Source organism: Archocentrus centrarchus, chromosome 22, assembly GCF_007364275.1.
Source record: "Archocentrus centrarchus isolate MPI-CPG fArcCen1 chromosome 22, fArcCen1, whole genome shotgun sequence".
Taxonomy (NCBI): Eukaryota; Metazoa; Chordata; class Actinopteri; order Cichliformes; family Cichlidae; genus Archocentrus; species Archocentrus centrarchus.
Window position 1 is genome coordinate 25774870 of NC_044367.1, and position 24206 is coordinate 25799075.

At 38.5% G+C, this 24206-nt stretch overlaps 1 protein-coding gene across 2 annotated transcripts in view; it reads left to right on the forward strand.

The window, feature by feature from the left end:
- Positions 1 to 24206, forward strand: part of lrfn5a (leucine rich repeat and fibronectin type III domain containing 5a) — a 108456-nt gene that overhangs the window by 65899 nt on the left and 18351 nt on the right. Inside the window, exons 3-7 of one of the 2 annotated variants that reach the window (XM_030719431.1) lie at positions 17544 to 17768; positions 19393 to 19521; positions 19615 to 19795; positions 20266 to 20421; positions 23641 to 23900. In XM_030719431.1, the coding sequence (XP_030575291.1) occupies positions 17572 to 17768; positions 19393 to 19521; positions 19615 to 19795; positions 20266 to 20421; positions 23641 to 23900 (923 nt within the window). In that variant the 5' untranslated portion in view covers positions 17544 to 17571. Of the gene's footprint in view, positions 1 to 17543; positions 17769 to 19392; positions 19796 to 20265; positions 20422 to 23640; positions 23901 to 24206 lie in introns of both variants that reach the window. The other variant, XM_030719430.1, reaches the window with a different exon arrangement.

Here is a 24206-nt window from a genome sequence, read left to right on the forward strand (position 1 = left end):
AGCATAGCAATGAGTAAACACGGCTGTTATTGAATTCGATCTAAGAGGAAAAAACTAAACACCAGCTTTGAAGGAAAAATGAAGCACAACAATGCAAATGTGCCACACGTGACCAACCTCCTGAAAATGGCTTCATTATTTAAGCAGCTATGAGGAAAATGCAGAAATTTAAAATACTTCACAATATAGAACCACAGAGTGGTTACAGAAAGAAAAAAGGCCAACAAAAATTATTATGTATAAGAAAGCATCTAAATATATCTCAATTTATATGCAAATTTAACTACTTGGTGGAACAACTTCTCTCTTTTCCCTTTTTGTTTGAACAATATCTTATATTTAAATCAATGTGGACGCAGTTTGGACAAAAAACAGAAGCGGAAAGCAAAATATTCACCTCCATTAACTGTGGGTATGTCTGTTGATATCTAAATACCATTAGGGTCATTATGATAGAAACTCTCACAGACTTAAAAGATTTAAAATTATATAAATAAATAAATAAATCACAATGTGTATTTTTTTTCTTTTTTGCACACACAGACATCATCATCATCTTTCACTGCAGTCACTGATTCTATGACTGTGAAGTGACAAGTAGCTTTTGATGGATAAATTTAGATTAGTCACACTCTCAGGTGTTGTGAAGTGTGTATAAGCCCCGGTATAAAAATAGGCATGCATGTATTTTTATGCCACGGCTAATGTAGGGACATGCACACACACACACAAGCTGTACTTAGTCTAATCATTACATTATTTCTGTATATTTTTTATTACACATGAAAATACATACACTGAGATGAGCACTCACACATATAACATTGATCTGTATTTAGCCTAGATACTGTGGTGATTAGCCAGTGGCTGCTGATAAGTCTGTCACACGTTACAGGCAACATAGCACATGGTCTCTCTCTCTCTCTCTCTCTCTCTCTCTCTCTCTCTCACACACACTCACACACACACACACACACACACACACACGATGACTTATTAAGCCCTTGTTGTAAAATGTTTGTAACTCACTTTTCACATTTTTAATGTGACGTTTGTATGTTCCACTCAGCCCAAAGGCAGTTGCAGGAAACAGAAAAAAATGCATACAAACAGAACAAGCCAGAAAACTAATTATTAACACCAATCAATGACAAACATAACTCAAGGGGATTGATTCCCCAAAGATAAAATTGTTAGGTTTACAAAAAGAGAGCAAAAAAAGAAGAAAAATGTAAAAAAAAAAAAAAAAAAAAAAGAACACCTGCGAGCAATAAAATGGTTATAAATGTGTAGTAATTGAAAGTAAATGCTTCAGTTCTGACTGAAGTTCAGCTTTTATTTGCTCATCCATCCATCCATCCATCCATCCATCCATCCATCCATCCATCCATCCATCCATCTTCTTCTGCTTATCCAATTGAGGTCCCAGCTGACACAGAGCAAAAGGCAGGGTACATCCTAAACAGGTTGCCAGGGTGTCATAGGGCTAAAATATAGAGACAGACAACCACTCACACTCATATTCATGCCTACAGCCAGTTTAGAATCACAAGTTAATCTAACATGCATGTGTATGGACTGTGAGAGGAAGCCAGAGTACCTGGAAAGAACCAATGCAGGCACAGAGAAAACCTGCAGTCCCCATACAGAGTGGTGACGTGGACATGCTTTTATTTATTTCATTGCACTAAAGGACAAGCATGTGATGGTACAGTGCAAACTGTCCCAAGGCTAGAAACAACTATTTACTGCTGATAACATGACACTGACTGTTTGCAAGCACCTGGAACACGGCATACTATCACCAAACTAGCACAGAAGAAACTGAAAGGTAGCCTCCATTTCTACCTGTACCTGTAGCTACTGTGGGGATTGCTGTTTGGGATGGTTGTCACTGTTGGCTTTGTGTTAAAAACTTAACACTGAAAGAAAGAAAAAGTACATCTCGGCCCCTGTTAATAAAGCAGTAAAGTAATGAACCCAACATTCAATCCTCCCGATAGTAGCCTTAATTATGATGTCTATGGGCTGTGGGAGGAAGCCGGAGTACCTGCAAAGACCTCATGTTACAGGGAAAAAACCCACCAACATCCTATGTGTTTCACACAGACTAATATTTTTACACTATATAGTGAACTGTGGTTGGTATAGACAGGATCAAGATCACAGGCAGTCGCTGTAACTGTTAAAAAATACGAGGCTTAATAGTAACTGTAAGATTATAAGATTATTTTAATTTTTACACTTTCATTTTAGGATTTGCACCAAACAGTAGATACATTTTTTTTTTTAACATTAAACAAATTCTTTTCCCTTCAGCAAAACTATTTCACATTTGTACAGTTCAGCACACACTGACAGCTGGGAGCAGCCCAGTACAACCCCACTGTTCTGCACTTAGCCACTGGTCTGCTCTAGTGAAGCAAGCGGGGTAGCTCAGGAGTCTTTGCTCAAAAGCACCTTGGACACTTTCTCTGTATGGCTAAATAAATTCTGGGATTATATTTTTTAAAAGTTATTGCCTGTGTACTGTCAGCTTTGGGGAAAAAGAGTACTGGGAAACCACAGTTAACCTGACCACAGTCCCCCCCGCCCCTGTTCATTTTGAAGTACTCTACTACTATTTTTATTGCTGTGACACGATGGGACGCCAAGGAGCAAGGTAAACATTGAGAAAAAGCTTTATGCAAGTTTAATATTTTCCTCTTGGCTGCTTTCCTCCGGCCGTGTCTCGTGCTGAGATTCACCTTTAATCTTTCTTCCTTTTTCTGTCTTTCTTGTGCTTTTCTTCGTTGCTGCACACTCACCATGCAGTTGTTAATGTTTCATCTCTCTCACGTGGACTTTTTTCAGTGCAGAGAACATTAAATTTGGCATTTCTGTGTGATTGGGTGTTAAATGCACTGCATGTAAATAATTTAAGAGTGTGCTCATGTTTGGATGACTGTAAATTATTTATCCCACCCCCCCAGCCCACACACAGACAAATACAATATCCCCTGCGACAGACTGCTTGCACGCGACGGTCCTACCTGTCTCTTTGTGTCTGTCCGTCCCTCCTCTCTTGCTCTCTGTATCTCATTTCTTATTGAGAGTGTCAGTTAAAAATTACAAGAGCAAGACAACTTTTTTTTTTCCTCCATGAAGTAAATATCTCAGTGGCCTGGCTTGAGACCAGTATTTACCAGTCTTTTTCAAACTTCACTGTGTCTTAGGAACACCCTCCAGCTGCACTCATGGGGGGGCAAAATGAACATTCTTTATTTAGTAACTTGGATAACACCAAGAGGATAAACTGGGTGCTCCACTGGTTATATAAAGTCTAACTGTGATATATTTTGCTCTACACTTTCATTCATATTTTATATACTTTTTAGCTAAGTGCACTGAGTAACGCTGCAACTGATCTTAATAGTTAGGAGTATAAAGAGCTGATTAAACCTCCCTGAGGTTGGGTTCCCATGGTTGTGTTGAGTTGCTTAATCCACGATTTTACAACTTAATGCATTAACTATACATAATGCTAAAAATTAATGCTTATGGATAAAAACTGTATGAAAACAAAACTTAATGCGTCAGCTTTCAGCCTGAAATTCATGATTCAATGGAAGAAAGTTTAAGAAAGTAAACCTTGATCAATTTTGCTGATTTTTTTTTTTTTTTGTTTTTTTTTTGTGCAGATTTAACTCTTAAATAAGACCTAAAAGCAGGAAGTGACTGTAGAAATGAATTTAATGGATGATTCCCTTAATTCTTTCTTTATTATACCTCTTTTTTCAGGAGCCTCTTTCTCCTATTTTAATTTAATGTGAAGCACTTTGGTTTTAAATGTGCCATAGAAATACAATTTACTTACTTCTACTGTACCATCATGCATGTGTCTAAGACAAATGACGTGAAAGATAAGAGGGGCCATTATGACAGGAGAGGAAAGATTAGTTACAGAAATCTTTTTTTTTTTTACATGAGAAAAGTCAAAGTGAAGACTTTTAAAAACCTGGAGGTGCTGCGGGGATGCTTCTTCAGGTCAGCATGACAAAATGTAAGGAGTGTAAAAGTCAGGACATTATTGCCTTATGTAAAATGTAGCCTAAATAATAGAGGAAAAAACACAAAAAAATATAGGTCGAAAAGACTGTATTTTAAAGGAGGAGCGTAAACCTCAGTGTGGTGAGATATTTGGCCAGAAATAATTTGCAGTCAGCCTTCACACCAGTGACTGTCGCTGCTGCTTTGACTATTGATGGAGCTGCCAATCAGTGTTACTGATTCCCTGTGGGGATGTAAGGTAAATAACCAACCATTAATTACTAAGTAATGACTATAAAACATAATGCAGTAATTACTGGGCTATACATAAATAAGAAGAGGACATTCATACCCAATAAACAATAGAATAATTATTATTATTTTTATTTTGTTGTTGAGAAAGCTTCACCTGTGAGATCTAACAATGTCTTGCAAGCTTACACTTTTGATACTGAGAGTTATACAAGTAAGATGTCACTCTGGCATTTTGTCATGTAATAAAATTATAATAAGCACTTTGCATTAGCATAATGCATAATCATAGAGAAATGTGAACGGTATGGTTCAGTTTAGGAAAAGATCAGGGTTTCAGGTTATGTTTTCTTTTTTTTTATAATATACTTCAGCTGGTGTTATATAGTTGTATCTGAACTGCTTGGGTGAAATGTAATCACATTTTTTGCTAAATTACATATTTTGTGGTGTAGCTTAGGATGTTACGATTTAAGATCCTTATTTGCAACAGCATCAAATAACCACAAATAACCAGACAGATGCCTTTATGGTGGGCAAATTTAACTAATGTTGCTGGACTGAGTGTCGTCTGCAGTTGAATCTTCTTTTTAAGACAAAGCAAAAATCAAGTGATCCACATTCAAGGTTATATTCAGAACTACAGTGGCTGCTGGGGATTGTTAAAGGCTGTAGCTGTTTGATTGCTTCTGCACCAGCACAGAGAAAAGTCAATAGTTGAGATGTGAGGCTCTAGTGCTGGGATGGAGGAGCATTTGGGAAGAAGAAGCTTCTCCTCCTCTAGGAAATATCCATTCTGTTAGATTTACAAGCTCTGGTTTTCCAGCAAGAATTTTGCCGTTTTATCTTTAATTGTCTGGAAGACTAAAGTCGGCTGCTTCTTGGTTAGCATTTCAAGTGCCTTACACACATGCACACACAAATACACACATGCACACACAAATACACACATGCACACTTTCTTCAATCTTAGCTGTCAAATGCAGTAGTGCAGTGCAGTAGAAAATAAGATGAGAGACAGACAGGCACATGTGAGATGTGAGACCAGAGTGTAATGCTTCCACATTCCACATTGTGCTCTCATGCGGGCTATTTTCAGATGACACACACACACACACACACACACAGAGACCAACAAAGTGTCATTACAAGCTAATGCCGTAATATGTTTGCCATGCCCTCCCACAACGCTTTGCTCTGTAGGCCAGCCCCATTTACTGTTCTGCATATAAACAAACAAAAACAATGTCTTTGTGTGCGTTCAAATTCATATGTGTGTGTTTTGCGTGTGTATTCTTATATAAGCATGCAGCCTCCTCTTGCCTGGAGGATGATGATGGAAACTGTTTGTCATCCTCCCACCTTCTTCTGTCTTTCTCCCTCTCTCTCTCCCGCTCCCTGTCTTCATCCATTCAAATCAAATGTGCTTTATTGGCATTAAAAAAAAAAAAGACATTTCCAGACGAACATAAGAGCGTCGAGATACACAAATGGCCATTTAATTATGAATTCTGAATGCATGCAATGATGGCGAAAAAGCGAAAGCTAAAAGTGAGCGAATGATTAGCTGCCTGTGTGAGTATTCTGGACAGCCTCTCAATGCATTTTACTAATGAAAAATGCAGTTTTATTGCATTTTATTATTCCTTGTGAAATGATCAGCTCCCTACACTGCTGTCAGATAATACCCATGCATTAATCTGAAATTATGCTCCTGCCCCATATTGCAGTGCTTTTAGCTGCGAGAGTAATGGAAGAGGAAACAGTCCCGTTCAATAGACCTTTCTCAACTAAGTGTGTCCATTAGGCATCTTCTACAGGCCACTTTGCAGTTGGTGCAGCAACTTGTGAGTGATTCAATGTCACATTAGCCATATATATTTAGTAAAGCTGTGTTAAATCTAGCAATATATTAGTCCTTAATCAAAGACCTTTTTTCGCTGAGATGCATTTTTATTAGCTACTTTGAAGCTGATTTTGATATCTGAAATAAAAGGACTGTTCCTCTTTTTTTTGTCTTTCTCTCTCCGTTTTATGTGATCTTGCTTACCCCAGTACTGTATTTGAATCCATTACTGCCATTTTCTATCTTTCACTTATTCTAATATAAAAGAGCCTGACCCAATTTAGACTGCTTAAATAAAATATTCATTGCCCCTTTCCAATTCACGATTAATACTTTTTTCACCCCAGAGACCTCATTATGAAAATAAACCCTTTCTGTGTATTTTTTCCCCCTGTGAGTCTCTTAGTTTTGAATTTCTTCAAATTCATCTCAGTAAACCAACTTCCTTTTGCATACGGGGTCCATTCACTTTTTCTTTTTTCATTTATTTATGTCAGCATCAACAACATTTCTTCTGGTTTTGCTTCGTTTTTTCACAAATGTTCACTCACTCTGTTCCTACATTGACTTCAAACACTCTAAATAGGCTGAAGACATTTGCAAATTATTTATTATTTTTAGCAAATAGAGTGCATGTACCATTTTCCAATTAAGCATGCACACATGTATATTAAAATAAATGTTACACAATGGTTTTAATTAAGTTATAGCCCCTTAACTGGCCAGGGCCCGTTTGTAGTCCCTTTTATATGGCAGGCTAGACCCTCCCATTTTTATTGACACCTCATTCGGCCAATCATGTAACTGGCTGCACCAAATCACCTGATAAAGCTACATGACGCCCTCTGAGTATCACTGGCTCTAGCAAACCCATTTCTTAACATGATTGGCCGAATGAGGTGTCAATCAAAATGGGAAGGTCTAGCCTGCCATATAAAATGCACTTCATTCGGCCGGCGGACCAGACGCGACCGGTTAATAGGCTATGAAATGGGTTTTTCAGAGCCAATAATAACCAGAAGGCGTTATGTAGTTTTTTCAGGTGATTTTTTTGCTGCCAGTTAAGAGGTTAATCTGCCTCCATTCCACCCGATCCCAAACATCTGAGTTTCATTCCTTTTCTCTCTGAAGCGTACCTCCACCCCCCCAGCTTCCCTGCTGTCTGTTCCCTGCTCTCATTACAGGCAGGAGTCCATGGCGACTCCTGCCTGACCTCCTGCTCCTGCAAACAAGAAAAAGCTCAGAGCAGATCTGTGATGTAATCCCACCCCCCACCTTGAACCCCTCTGTCACTCCTACCACATGTCACCACTGTCTCGCTGTCCTCATACATACATACCTGATACACCCTCACATACTTCTCTGCCTCGCCCTCATCCAGTACCACAGTTCCTTTCTTGGCGCACTCTCACGCTTTCTCTAGATCCACAAAGACACAGTGAAGCTGCTTCTGACCTTCTCTGTATTTCTCCAACACTCTCAAAGCAAACATCGCATCTGCAGTGCTCTTTCTCGGTACTGCTGCTCCCTGCTGTCACCTCTCTTCTTAACCTAGCTTCAACAATTCTGCTCCCTCTGTCGTTACTGCAGCTCCACACATCACCCTCGGTCTTGAGAATCAGTATTAGTACACTTGTTGATTCCTCAGGTATCCTCTCACCCTCCAATATTGTAACTAATTGTTTGGCTATAATTCCTTGCGACACTTTTCAAGTCCGAATATCTATAGATTTTGTTAAGGTGTGTTTGCTTGACTGAGACAGGAGGATACAGTATTGTTAAACACCCAGTTTAGTCATAATTATACTGGCAGATGCTTCCTTTCTCTTGGCTTCCCACTCGTCTAAAAGTTGCATTTTAATTATATTGGCAGTTGTCACAGTAAAGAGACATAGAAGAAGGGGTCACATATGTTTCTTTCTAATTCCCTCTCCCATTTAAATATATGAGAGTGAAGTGTATTTGTAATGATGGTATAGATTAAAAGACTGAAAGAAAACATACCTGTGCTTCTAGGATGGGAATGGATCTATTTGTTGTTAAAGATGACAGGGTGAGATAAATGGTACCCAGCATGAAAATAAACCACTTAATTTAAGCATTTTATTTATGCTCTATTGCAGTTTTGATTAGGCAGAAATAATAATAATACACAAAAATTAAGTCAATTTTTTCAAGGATTTTTCTTTTTTCTTCTCCGTCAGCACTAAACAAGGTGCATTTTTTGCTTAAGGTTAAACATTTTCGATTAATCTCAAAGCACTTTTAGTCTTGTAAACCAGCTGATTTTCATTTGTGTGCCGCCCAATTAAAGAGCGGATTTTTCAAGGAAATGCTACATACCAGTATCCAAACTAGCTTTTTTAGTCAAGGGAATGCTTTTCAAATAGTCACTTTTTATAATGTGGCTATCAGTCACAAATGCTGTTGTATGCACTCAGAATACAGAAACAAAGCTTGTTAGTCTTAAGAGAGCTTTTTAGAAGATCACCGAAAGGCCTTCGAGCTGTACTCACAGCCATAAACAGCGCTTATTATTTACCAGCCTTGCATTAAACATGCAAGAGTTCTGGGGATTTAGGTACCATTACTGTATGCATATGACAGCTTAGATTTTTACTGGGTGTGCTTAAAACAAATAATTTGTTTTGAGCATTCACAACAATTTTAAAACATAAATAAAAACATAATTTTCTTGTGAGATGGATTTTTAAAAAAAACACCTAAAATTCCTCTTAAGTGGCAGTTTACAATGTTGCCAGTTGATTGGGTAGAGTACTGCTTTGTGCTACATCACTAAACGTTAACTTGCAGGCAGTCACAACACAAAGTGCTGAAGTATGGAGCTCTGAAGTACAACCAAGGATTTTGACAGTCTCGTTATTTCTTTTACAGGTATTGTCATGAATTAAAATACATTAATTAAAATCTTTATCTACATGGGACATAAATGAAAAAAAATATATCAACAGATAATCCAAATTCCAAGAATGTTTGTACAGAAATTGCTGCTAATCTTTACAGCCCAACAGAAAGATTTCAAAGCATAACTGGACTGAAAAATTCAGGGAATCACCAAAGTAATCGGGATTCAGCTTCTTCTTCTTCTGGAATTTCTGGATAAGCGGTGGACAATCCAAACAGACCACATGTTCCAATTAGCTTCATTCAAGAGTTTATCACAATACATAATGCATAGACTGCTTTATAATCTAAACCACAGTCATCAAAAGTCCTTGATCCTTCATAAAACAGTGAGCTGAGACATCATTTTACACAATGTCCTCAGCAGCTGTGATGTATCCATCTGTGTGCTTTTTGAGCGATAGTCATTTTACGGCATAGAAAGTGTATTGTGAACATGAAGTCCTCTGAGGGTGCATCCATTCAGTGATGGATGCACACTGGTGTCTCTTGAAAAATAGTGCTGTGATATAATGTTGCAGAAATAGAATTGTAGACCAGATATTACACAGCTTCTCCATGAATCAGGCACTTAAAGCGCCAAACCGCCAAGATCTCATGTTACAAATTCTACTTTTTTTCTTTTACTGCTTCTCCTCCCAGTCAAACAAAAACAGAAGCGAGTGCATTTATAACTGAATCTAAAATCAATAAGTGTCTCGATATAGTACGCCTAGCGTACATTTGTGTGTGCTTGCGTTAAACATGCTTTCACGTTTGTGTGTAGCCTGTGGCTTTAGGGCATGTGTGTTCTCACATTCCACTCCTATCAGAATGACCTTGGCGGTGATCGTCTCGAATTTCGGGCAGAACGCGCACTCCTATAAATCATCCAGCTGGCTGTATCTGCCTTTGATTGGTTTGATTTGAACCATTAAATCCAATTCTGTCATGAAGCGGAGCTTGTGATGCAGGACAGGAGGCAGGCTTAAGGAGGATTTCTCATCCTTAATGCAATGAAAACATGCATGTGCAAAATGAATTCAGTATAAAGTAAGGACTGAAACGGACTGCTAACGAAACCCCTTCCCTAAACAGCGCTCATCCTCTCTACGTTAATAAATGTACAGTATCTGGGAATGAGAGATATTTATATATAAAAGTGTAAAAAGAAAAGAAAAAAGATCGCACATGTTTACCTGCTGCAAACAGTAGCACTCATTCCTTTCTTCAATACAACTGCAGTAGTAACATGTAACGAGCAGCAAACAGCTACTGAAAATTCTTTTCTTTTTTCCCCAAACTTTTACCAAAATTAGCACCTGTAGTTACTTTCAGCTGATAATTGCTAAGACTGTGCCTGCTCTGTATTGTTTATGGAGGTTTATACTCCAGATTACATGACTTATGCTCCTCCCAACAGCCAAATATTAAGCTAAACTGCAAAATTATGGATTAAAAACCTGGATATTACCAGCAAACCTGGCACTCCACTCAGTCCTGATATAAGTTTTGAAAAATGTTGGTGGGTTGCATTTTAATGACAGATAAAGGCGAGTCTTTGTACAGGGACCATTCAGATGAAAAGGTAAATTTAAGAAAGTCTGTTTTTTTTAACAAACGAATATGTTTTAAGTTTGTTAATTGAAGACTACTTTTTTTTTTAAATTATCAGGAACTATCTGTATGTACATTGAGGATCAGTTTTCAATGCAAGCCATGCATACAGATATGATTAGAGTCTTGGTGTGGCTGGGACTCATTTTACTGTGTGTGTGTGGGGGGGGGGGGGCTACTCAGCACAGTGTTCTCAAAGTGCTTTATTGAATAAAGAGTAATTGTCATGTATTTAGGCAGCTGCTGACCCCTGTTGTTCAAGTGAGTAAGCCATTAGCTTAAGCATAAGGTTTACTCCAGTGGACACACAGAAAGAAAGAGCAAACGGTGCAGGCAGGAGAACAGGAAGCCAGCAGGTTTGTTTAATTGGCATTGCTAAATTTTCGTTATACATCAGATGGTGGTACAGTATGTGCCAGTATGCTTTTAGGCACATAAGACCATGTAAACTATTACTTTGTTTGAGAAGATTTAAAAAAGCTAAAATGTTTTTCAGCAACAATAATAATATGGGTACAGGCTCTTCTTCTCTTTGAATTCAAATTTGAGAGCATGCAAACACCGGGGCTGGATGCAGTCCCGTTTTGCTTTAATTGTCCCAAATCCTTCCTTAATGTGCGCTTAATGTGGGCAACTCGTGCAAGTGCTAAGGTGCATTAATAAGTGAAATTAACAAGGGATTGTTTTTTTTTTTTTAAATACATGCACATCCCACAAGCCAAAAAAAACGAAAAAAAAGAACACAAAACAATTAATTATTTGAAGCCCCCTTGAAAATGATTTGACCTGATGTGACTTATCAATGTGATTATTTATATGGATTTGTGCTCTGATGGCTCATGTCTCCTGCTGAGCTAAAGAAAACACAGGGTCCATATACAGTATTAGCTGCTCTGGAACGCTCAGTCATGTTACACGTTTAAACTTTAACCCTTTCCATCCTGAAGATCCCTCTACAAGGTTATTAGCTATTGACCCAATGCCACTTTTAGAAGGGGGCTGAGTGTGGCCCATCAGTAAAAATGAAAATGGATGAGATGTACCTGTGCCTCATTTTTGTCACATCCAGTTTGGGAGAGTTGCAGTTATTTACTCTCTCTTTCTCGATTAGTGATCAGGACAAAAAGACTTACTGTGTTTCAAAATTCTCACAGATGAATTTTATCCATACAGCTCAGGGTTGTTATTTTGGACTTAGGTTTTGAAGCTATTTCTTGCTGGATTTGGGGATGTTACTTGAGGTGGAAACTTCAAAAGTAGTGTAGGACCTACAGGGCTATATTCTCTTTAATGTGCTCAAAAAACAGAAAATTAAATGTGATCAATTCTGTGTCAATAACCTGACACAATATGGTTCAAAGCTACAGAACAGCTCTGAAGTGAACCTTTTTTTTTCATGTCTGATTCAGCTTGAGAGCTTAAACTGTTAAAAAGAAAAAATACTTTTTTTCTCATACCTGAAAGTAACAATTTTAACAGTAATAGGTTCAAATATTTTATTACAGTGTGAAATGAGAGCTGCTGATGTTAAGGTATTTTAATGACACGTTTAAAACTGATACACGACAAACTTACCATGATGTCATACATTAGCTTCATCTTGATTGAGATGCAACTGAGCTTGTGCTTAATGTTCTTAAATATAGTTCCTGCAATAATCTAATTTTCTATATAACTTAAATCTTTGTATGTTTGTGTGGATTTTTATTGCTGTCAGGAGTAATATGTTACAGTAAACAAATTGCTACTCTCATCAATAAGAACACAGTGCTCTCAGACTGCGGGAGGACCCTTTAACGCATGAAGGGTTTTCCTAACGCTGACATAACTAATCTATTTTAACACAAAAAGTGCTGGAGTAAACCACCTTACACTCCTCAGTAAAGAGCCCTGCAAAACCACTGCATGACACTTCAGGACTGTCAGAGTAGTTTCCTACTTCTGATGCCACATCACGTCATGCGGTAAAGATTGTGGCGATGAGCTCTTGACTTACAACAATCACTCAGAGATGAACAGCCATGGAAAAAGTGCTGTTTTACTCAACTGTAAATAACAACAGGTAGTATTTAATTTTCAGCTTTTGTACATCACTTTTACAGATTTGGCCCAGGTTTTGTATGTCACTGGACAGACTAGGGGCTTTTCACATGAAGGGCCATACAGGATAAGCAGGGGAGGTTCACAGGTTCTGGTTGTGTAGGAAGGCGGAAAAAAGGGTGTATTCCAAGTTAACAAATGTGACATGTTTATCAGAATTCACATAGTGTCTTCTCACCTTCTCGCCCCAACCAGTCACAGCAGATGACTTCCTGAGCCCAGTTCTGCCACAGATTTCTTCCTATTAGAGGGGAGTTTTTCCTTCCCACTATCACCAAGTGCTTGCTCATAGGGGGCTCGATTTCTGTAATTATTGTAGGGTCTTTACCTTACAATATAAAGCACCTTGAGGTGACTGTTGTGATTTGGCACTATATAAATAAAATTGAATTGAATTTAGCTTTAAAGTCCTCAGTATCAAACCAAAGGGGCTGTGAGGCTGATGACTGATCAACACACCGCAGTTTTGATCACAGTAATGGAGATGATATCTCCTACCAGGTAACATATTTCAGCTTGTACGGTAAATATTTTCCACTTAAAACTGAAATATATGGTTTACCATAAAAACGTATGACCACAAATGCATCACTGGCTAATTGGATTTGCATTATGTATGAAAAAGCTGATCAGGAGTGAGGGAAAAAAAAGTCTCCAAAAATCTTCAATCGTGGCTTCTTGGCATCTTCAAACAAGTTTGAATGTGTGAATACTTCCAAGCTATCGCTCTTAACTGCCAAATTGTTCCACTGGTTATCCCTGAGAGCTTTGAATGCAGCCGGAGATCAGTTTCAGTATATGGAGCGTGTGGAGAATCCATTTGAGCTGTCCAGGGAAGCCAGTTGTTCATCAGTGAACAAGCCAGGGGTGAAACTGGCTTTATGGGAGACCTTCGGGGGAACTGGGTGGATGGATTTCAAAGAAGTGGATAAAGCAGCCTGCACATATGTGTGAAACAGAATCGTATTTTACACATCACTGCAAACAGAGCTTAATTTGTCTTCCTTACCCATAATCCCTTTGGTTAATTCACCATTCCATTTGATCCCAGTGGTCCTACATGCCACCTCAAGCTATACCAAGATGTGTGTGAAGAAGAGTTTGTGTGAAAATTGAGTTCTGTTCTGGTGAAATTTTCACTTTTATGTGTGTGCGACATATTCTGTAGCCTTATCCTTCCTGTATAGTGGATGGCTTTATGGTTTGCGTATCACGTATAAAGCGTGACAGAACAGCGTCCTCTTCATCTATCCTGCCTCGTCTCCTCTCTCTAAATGAAATTCGTCCCTCTCCCCTTTTTCCTTTCACACCTCAGCACTCATTTTAATTAGCTGGCTCTCTGATCTCTCTTTCTTTCCCCTCTCTCTCTCTCTGATAATTCTCCCCGTTTCCTTTCCATTTCTCTGTCTCTCTCACTCATTCATTCTCATTACAGTCATTTCTCAGAGTAATTAATGAGGTGATATCTGCTTTCGTGTCAGAAGGGTCATGAGCTCTCAGTCTCTCTCCCTCTCTCTCTGTGTAGCACCAGCGCATATGAGTCATCCGGTGATCTATTTAGCTGCTGCTCTGTCTTTCTGCTCTTCTTTCTCTGCACTCAAACAGAGAGGAAAAGAAAAACAGGAATTGTATGACCTCTGACATCGTAGCAGATTTCAGCTCAGTGATTGCACAGAGAAATGAAAGAAGTGCAGCGAGAGGACTGCGCAGCTACACTACGGATAGGTCAATGGTTTCTTAATCAGACCTGGGTAGTGATTTAATAATACATGAATATATAGGATTTATATTGATCCGCAGTCTTAAACTACAGATGGCATTTGAAGAGATAACAGCTGTAAACATGTCAAATAAAAGGATACCAAGATTATTGGTTTTGCTCTGCAGGTAGGTCATGTAGTGGCTAGTGCTGCAAAAACCAGAAAGCTGTCACTCAGCCTAACAGTCAGTGGCCATGGAAGGATTACTGAACTGAACATGGACACAGAGGCTCAGGTTCAGGTTTTTCATTATCAATTCAAAGACAAGAAACAGAATGTTATGCAGAACAAACACAAAGTCACACAAAGAAAACCACATAAAGAGAAAAACAAACCCCCCCCCCCCCCCCCCCCCCCCCCCCAAAAAAAAAAAAAAAAATTACCACAGAGTGACTGATAAGAGCTGCACAACAACCATGAAGAGACTCAAAATGGCAACAAAATGACAACAAAATACATCTGATAAAATAAAATACAGTTTCAGTTTGGAATAAACAGAAGTGCAAGGTTAGCATGAGCAGTGCTGGTTTTACTAACAGTGTATGTCTGGGAAGTGCAGTGCAGGAGCACCACAGTGATGAATTCACACCACAGATGGAGGCAAAATTGAACAAAAAAAGCATTTTGATTTTAACACCTTTACTGTGTGCTTCTTAGTGATAGGAATGGCATCCAAGGACTGATGAGACCCACTGCTTTCTACAAGACATTTGATAGTGTGGCTCCTTTCTTACACAAGAATGAGGTAATGGTATGAACAGCAGCTAAACAAGTTGATTAGACTGTCCTGGGGCTTAAAATTCATTCTTTTTGTTTAATACCTCCAGATACTGCTGCTTTGCTCCGCTCTCATTTCCTTTCCTCAGACTGGCTGCTTCTCAGCAAAGACACTGATTGGAACAAATTCTCCACTGTAATGACATATGATGGGCAATTCTGTTACAGCAGACCACACTAAAGCTTTATTGTTGAGTTTTATGCTTTTACCCAGGTTGGGGTCTCAGGCTGTAAAAATCCCTTTTGGTGGATTTTTTTTTTTTTTTTCTATTTTATGAGGCATTTTATGAAGCAGTTATTTCAATTATTAATGCACATTTTACATAAATTTTTATGGTGTCACAAGGTTTAATGTCTGCAGTTAAAAATGAACTTTGATAAAGTTAATTATTCACAATCTGACCACTCAGGGTTGTTCTTAAAAGTAAGTTTAACTTGTTTGTAAAGCAGTAACAGACCACGAATAAAGCAGTAATTGTATATACGTATACCACTGTATGCTATTCATAAGGGTTACCTTATGAGAAAATGAGTAGTATTTGCAATTGTAACTTTTAAACTTCCAGCCTAGTATCATTCAACACACCACATACAAATTGTTTCTATTGTTCTGCTGCATTTTTATTATTATAACAAGTGTGAGAAAAGTTCACAGAGACAAATCCCCGACTTCTGTTTCACCCTCATCAGGTTTGTGAATTGTTTGTGTGCGAATGTGCGTGCATGTTTGTGTGTGTGTGTGCGTGCATGTTTGTGTGTGTGTGCGCGCGTGCATGTTTGTGTGTGTGTGCGCGCGTGCATGTTTGTGTGTGTGTGCGCGCGTGAATGTTTGTGTGTGTGTGTGTGCGCGCGTGCATGTTTGTGTGTGTGTGCGCGCGTGCATGTTTGTGTGTGTGTGCGTGCATGTTTGTGTTTGTGTGTGCATGCGTGTGTGTGTACGTGTGTGTGTGAACGTGCGTGCGTACGTGTTTGTGTGTGAATGTGTACATACTTATGTGTAAGTGTACATGTTTCTGTGTGCGTACATGTTTGTGTGTGAATGCGTACATGTTTGTGTGTGCGTGCATGTTTGTGTGGATGCATGTTTGTGTGTGAATGTGTACATACTTATGTGTGAGTGTACGTGTGTGTGTGTGTGTGCATGTTTTCACTGTGATCTCTTTAATCGTGGTTCTCCCATGTCCTTCAAACCTGAATCAAGGTTGCCATTAATGAGGATTTTCTCTCTCCCTGACCACCCTGCGCTCTCTCTCTCACTAACACTCCTCTAATTAATTACAAGCACTGCTGCTTGTTAATGATGACTGAATCTGTGTGCCTTTTCACTCATGTTTATGCATAATAACACTGCTGAGCAATAAATGACTCTAATAAACACTTCTTGTTTGATTGGTGATGCCTAAAAAGTTGGTGGTGATTCAACTCTGAAGCCTTTGGCTTCAAAGTCATGTTTGGTTATGAAGATTTTTTAACTTCATCATCATACTCACTCATTGCCAAGTGTTATAAGTTTTCAGGAGTTATTCACCGATATGCGCATCATAATAAATTCACTGCATTGTGGAGACCCAGTCATCTGTCTCTGTGTTGCACTTTTCCTCATATCTACACTTAACTTTTAATATATATCTTTGCATTCAGAGTTATATGAGTTGATATCAAAGGATGTGCAGTTGGTGATAAATAATTTATTAGTCCAGAGTAGCGTGAGAAAGTACAGCCCTCTCCCCTTAAAACATATTTTTGAAGGGGAAACATGTTTTATCTCAGTTAGTTTGTCACAAGTTCCAAATGTATTTGTATTTCACATATTTTTGCCATTAATTTTCTTTCTTTCCTGCTGCAGCATATAAAATGAAGGACAGGGGTTTATAACATGGTTAATGCTGTGAAACTGTGTATTGTTATTATATTATTATTGTAGGGGTTTTACCTTACAATATAAAGTGCCTTGAGGCGATTGCTGTTGTGATTTGGTGCTATATATACAGATTTTCTTCCCTAAACCTAACCAGGAATTTCTGGTGCTTAAACTTAACCAGACAGTGATTTACTCAACAATAAGTGAACATTAGACTTTAAAAACAACAGCAAAAACAAAACAATTAATGTGAAAATTGTTGGTTCCATGGGAGGGGAGTGGAACACCAATTAACTGTTTCTTATGCTCATTTCTTTTTTTGCATTAGCTCATCAGGAAAATCTGTTAAATCTCATCATCTCTATTTCTGTCTCTCTCTCTTATTTCCATTTTTCAGGTGTCGTTTCCAGGTAGGGGTGCTAACCATGGAAAGGCTGCTACTGTGTGTAATGCTGGCCGTTGCCATGGCTGTGCAGGCACAGATATGCCCGAAGCGCTGCGTATGTCAAATACTGTCACCCAACCTGGCAACCCTCTGTGCCAAGAAAGGTCTACTGTTTGTCCCGCCCAACATTGACAGACATACAGTGGAGCTACGACTGGCTGACAACTTTGTTACAAGGTGACCATCGCATCGATAATAATACTGATGAGACTGACACCACGTCCATTACAGTGCTTCTATAGATGCTGTTATAAATGTACTGCTAGAACTTTGACAGGATTGCTAAGTTCATGTTTACAAAGACATTGAAACCCAAGCTCACTCAGATCCTTACGCTTGCCCATTTTTCCTGCTTCACTTGCTCCCTAATCTATCCCGCCCACTAACAGGGGCCATGATGTAGAGATAATCAGTATTATTCATTCTACCAGTCAGTGGACATAATGTTATGTTTGATTATTGTATAAGCCTAATGTTGATCACTAATATTATTCTCAGTTATTCTGTTGGGAGTATTACTGTTTGACTTATTGTTAAATTTTAAACTTATTTCTACTTCACGGGCTGCCGCTATTACTGCGCTAATGCTGTTAGCATAGCTAGCCTAATAGCTATTCTGGAACAAAAACGGGGGGGGGAAGTAGTTCTCTATAGATAGTAGAAGTGCTGTTTTCAAAAATTATAGGATCAACTTTTGCTTGTATATTTAAGATCACAATATGCAATAAGAACTGGGATACATTTACTACAACTATCTGAAACGGTGACTTCATATTTTTTCTAATAAAACGTGTTCACTAAACCCTGACATTAACTGAAAGATAAATAGTTACATTAATGCTTTATTTACCACAGGGCTGCTGATTTTTACCGTAATAACCCTGTACTGGGTGTGAAGTGCAATTTCTCAGCTTTCAGAAACTGTTTGAATTTTTTCAACAGGACCAACAGTCACATAATTACAGTAATTCAATGTGCTTTTGATCAGATGTTTCAGCTATGAAACACTCGACATTAATCAGCCGTTCACGGCAAGTAAGGGCAGGTAACGGGTGCATCGGCGCCGACGGCCGCTGTTAAAGGGTTTATGAACAAATTTCCTCTAAAATGGTATTACTTCTTCATTAACCTGATAATCAACAGCTAGTATACTATATAGTACTCTGATAATAAATATGCATGCCTGTGGGAAGCTCAGTCTTAATGTGTGAGAATGAATGTTTCTTTGAAACTGGAAGCGTGATCCATGATGTCATCAGACAGAGCGTCATCGCCAAATGAACCTTTTATAGGGAGTCAGGCAAATTGTCTTCTGGCACTGGAAAGAAATAAAACTCAGGTGCGAGAAGAAGGATATGAAGTTTTTTTCTTTAAGACCCAGAGAGTAAGTCATAGGCCGTTTGTTCTCAGTGAAGCAGCTTAAGCCTGTCTCCTGATGGCATTGCAGTTCAGAGATTCAAATCTGCAGTGCCATTGGACGGAGTTATTCAGGCTCAATAATATTGAATGAACGGCAAAGGATAAAAGGAATACCATACGTGATTTTTGTTTGAAGATCTTTTTTTACCTCTAAATATTGAAAGAGTTTGCCCTAGTCCCCCTGTCAAGATGACAGTGCATTTCAACCCCATACAGAGACAGACAAGTATTCAACATCATCTTTTAAAGGAATACTCTCATTTTCATCGGGAGATCACTGCTATTGAAAATATAAAATAATAAAGAGCAGACATAGTGTTAGTCTTTTTCATATCTGTTTTTTTTTTTTTAATCTTTATCTTTGTCTTATCTTTGTTTGCAGTGTGAAAAGGAAAGATTTTGCAAACATGACGCGGCTGGTGGACCTAACATTATCCAGAAACACCATCTCTTACATCACACCTCATGCCTTTGCTGATCTGGAAAACCTCAGAGCCCTACACCTCAACAGGTATGAATTCAAAATGATGGCTTACAATATGAATTTTTTTTTTAGACATTTTCGATGTTGTTGGAAGTTTTCTCTCTCTTCAACCTCTCACAGCAATCGACTGACGAGGATAGGCAATGATACGTTCAGCGGGATGTCCAAGCTTCACCACCTGATTCTGAACAACAACCAGCTGGTCATGATTCACCAGGGAGCATTCAATGACCTGCTGGCACTTGAAGAGTTGGATCTCAGTTACAATAATCTCGACTCTATTCCGTGGGAGGCCATTCAGGTGAGAACCCCTTTAAAATGCAGCATTACTCTGAAGCTTGTTTGGCTGGAGGGCACTGCCAAATATAACAAAAGAGGGGGGAAAAAAAAGATCCCCAGGCACATCAAAAGGCCTTAAAACATTTGGGTGCATTTATTTTAGATTAAAATGAGGTTTGGTATTGAACAGAGGTCATTATGTTGACAGTTCATTAAGCGTATATGCAGTTGTCACTAATGGGGAAGATATGCTAGTAAGTATTGCCAGCTATTTGTCAGCAAGGCCTCTCTCGATCATCTTACTGTAATACTTGGTAACCAGGCATAGTCAGCTTTAATAAATAGGTACTTTATTTCACCACGTTTTTGTTTTATTTCTCTGTTACCCTTTTATCACCCTTTTTCCTTCAAATGACTGAAATAATAATTAAAAAAAAAAAAACACTGAAAGAAATAACAATAAACACCCCTTTTTTTCTGTTATTTACCCAGCGAATGACGAGCCTCCACACGCTGAGTTTAGACCACAACATGTTGGACTTCATTCCAGAGGGAACCTTTTCCCTTTTACAGAAACTAAACCGGCTGGATGTCACCTCTAATAAACTCCAAAAGCTACCACCTGACCCACTTTTTCAACGAGCACAGGTATTCTCAGAATTTTCTTTCCCATCACATTCAATCAAAAGCCTTAAAAACAGCCTGCACCGCAGTATTTCAGCCTTTTGTATAACAGCATTGCCTCTAAATTGGGGGGGATTTACACAAAACAAACAAAAACAGGTTGTGAATCAGGATGCTTGTATATTATTATGTGTAAGAACTTCATGTCAGTAATAATAATGCTAATAACAGTGTAATCTTTATGCAGGATATAACCAGAAGTGCAAAGACAATTTACTTGATGAATTTTTAGGATAACCAAAGCAGAAGAGTTGCAGTAATATAAGCAACTTCAAATTAAAATATGTTTTAGCATCATTTAGCAAAGTTAATCAATTTCAATTATTAATTCAATTCATTTTACAGTAATGTAAAACAAGAAGGTTTCACATGACTCTGTGCAGACTTGTGAAATGTAAGTAGACTCTTGCTGCCTCCGTGGGAATTAAGAGTGTAAACAGCACTCAGGTGCTGCAAATCAAATGTGACTGCCTCTATGAAAGTAGTGGTTTCTGCATTTTGCTAGTCTGAAGTATTCAGGTGTGTGTTAACACAATGCACACTCTTCCCAAAACTGAATGTCCCGGCAAATTCGCCCCAAGGTCAGACCATGCAATGCTCAGAGAAACTACAAAAACCCACGAGCTACAGCGAAGACTCTACAGGCCTCAGTTAGCATGTTAGATGCTAAAGTTCTCGACAGTGCAATTAGAGGACTGAACAAATATGGCTTGTCTGGAAGGGTTGGCAGGAAAAAGTCTCTTCTATGAAAAGAACATGGAAGCATGGCTTAGGTTTGCAAAGTTGCATCTGAACAAACCAAAGACTTCTGGAACAATGTCTTTAAATGGGACGGTGCTCTGAGACCAAAGTGGAGATGTTTGGCCATGCACAGTGCCACATTTGGTGAAAACCAATCACTGCATATCTGTACAAAGACCTCATACCAACTGTCACACTTCACACCAACTGTGTAGAGAGATTATGGTTTGGGCTTATTTTGCAGCCAGTATACCAAACTATTCTAGAGTCAGATGTCAGATGTGAGGCCATCTGCCAGACAGCTCACGCTTGACCAAATTTGTGTCATGCAACAGAGCAGCACACCAGCAAATCTACAGCAGAGTGGCTGAAAAAGAAGAGAATCAAGGTGCTGCGATGGCCCACTCAGAGTCCAGACCTGAACCTGACTAAAATGCTGCGGCAGGACCTAAAGAGAGCTGTACATGAACAAATATCTGCAAACCTCAATGAACTGAAGCACTGTAAGGAGGAGTGGACCACAATTCCTCCACAGTGATGTGAGATTCGATGTGAAAGTCAAACAATTCAAGTTACCGCTGCTAAGGTGGTTCTGTAAGCTAGCGAAATCTGCGGTGTGCATGTAGTTTTTCACAGGACTGCACAGAGACCTGTGAAAACTTTCTTTTCAGATGACTGTAGGTTGGTTCACTCCCAGATTTAATAACTCGATTACAAAAAATCCTCAATGCAGATTTTTTGCTTTGATGACTCACCATGTAAACGTGAGCGTTTCACCCATATTAGCGGCTAAAAATAGACCTGCGGCAGAAACATATTTAGGAGCATGCGTGTGAATAAAAATTATGAAAACATTTAAGCCCATTCAGCCCCCAGTGCTCTCAGCACAAAGACTGATAACGCAACAGCAGCAGTGACGATGCTGTTATAGTTTAACATGGAGTCTGTCTGCACACACAATGGCAGCCGTCCTGCTTTCTATCACAGTGATACCTGCCGCAAGCAGCAGTGAGTCTAAATGGGGGCATGGGGTGTACTAGACCATATTTGTTTCAAGGATTTTGTAACATTATGTAGCAGATTTAGATTAATATAATTAAATTATAGTGTATTAATATTTAAAATTAAAAATACATTTCCTCCCTTCAGGCCAGTAAAAATATACATGGACCAGTAAAACTCTGAGCCACTGACCCAGTGCTGTTAGGCTGGACACTGAATTACTATTAACATTAATTATTAACATCTACACCATCATAATGTCTGTTTTCTGCAGCAGGAAACGTGTAATATGCATAACGTGCTGCAAAGCACAGAGTAAACCTCAGTTCTGAGAATGCTGATATGCACGCTTCTCTTCATTGCAGCCACCAAGTACTTATTTACTACCACGCTTAAACATGCAGACACACACACATGCACAAAAACACATACACATAACCACACACCAAATCTACCTAATCCAGGAGATTCACACTGTCAGAACTCTTTGTTTGTTTCCTGCTGATGTAAGGAAGCCGTCCATGAAGACAGAGTAAAGGCAATTTTATTTTATGTCTCATTTATTTATTTATATATATATATATATATATATATATATATATATATATATATATATATATATAAAACTTATTTGTTTTTGCATTTAAGAAAAACTTTTCTTAAAAAAAAAAAAATCTGATTTAATCTGGCATATAAACACAATGAAAGGGTTTAATGCAGTATTGCAATTTCTAAAATGGGAACCATTTTAACCCGTGTTTTTACATTTGCTCATTAATAAGACAAAATCATTTCTTATCTGATTACTTGATTAATCGATGAAATAATCAAATACAGGATTACTAAAATAATCGATAGCTGCAGCCCTAATGGACAGACTTGTAAAAATGTCAGTCTATGTGATGAAACAGAAATACAAAATTGTATTTTAACTTTGTAGCAGTGATATAGTATGGCAATTCATAATTTTGCCCAGAAGCAGCATGTATACTGAAAAGGGAGTAGGACTTGGGACTGCTGTGAAATGCTGGTGTATTTATCAGAGATTAGCGTAATGACTGTGAAGTTAAAGTTTTAATTCAACATTTATAATAGTTGAACATATTAAAATACCCATTTTCATTACAAACACTTCTAGTCATGTACAGGAATTTGAAAAATATGCATTAGGTAAAACAGAGACCTGTTTTTTTTTAAATAAACGGGACGGTGCAGTTTGGTTTAGCCCCTCACATTAAAAACAATTCATTGTCTGATAATCAAGTGACTGATATTGTGAAGCTTCTGGGAAGCAGCTTCACTTCTTCTTCAATAGCTTATATTAGAACCACACACTCAACTGTCCAAACTCAACAGAACCTGGTAGAATTCTCTATGAAAATGTTGTTTTTCTAGTTTTTTTTTTTTTTTTTAAATGCACTTGTTGTGTTGCTATCCCAGGTTCTAGCAACGTCAGGGATCATGACCCCCTCTTCCTTTGCACTGTCATTCGGTGGCAACCCTCTCCACTGTAACTGTGAGTTACTCTGGCTGCGACGACTGAACAGAGAGGACGACCTGGAGACGTGTGCCACACCCCAGCACCTGTCTGGCCGATACTTCTGGTCCATCCCTGAAGAGGAGTTCCTCTGCGAGCCCCCGCTCATCACCAGATACTCTCATGAGATGAGGGTTCTTGAAGGCCAGAGAGTTGCCCTCAGGTATCAGTTCTTGCTAGAAATACACGTAAACATAGCATGCTGGCATGAAATCAATAATAATTAGGGAGCGCAGTTCTTATTGTTTTATTATCTTATTACCACCTGACTTGCAAAAACAAGCAAGAATATGAAAAGCCCCAACTCTCAGTGATGCACATGACATGTCTGAGAGATGATGATTACTTCATTTGCATATATATTGGTCACACACTTTTACTCATGATAGATGTTATGTTTCCAAATATGGAAATATGATAAAAGGGGAAAATGGGTAAAAGAAAATCAATGAAATGTTATTATCCCTTT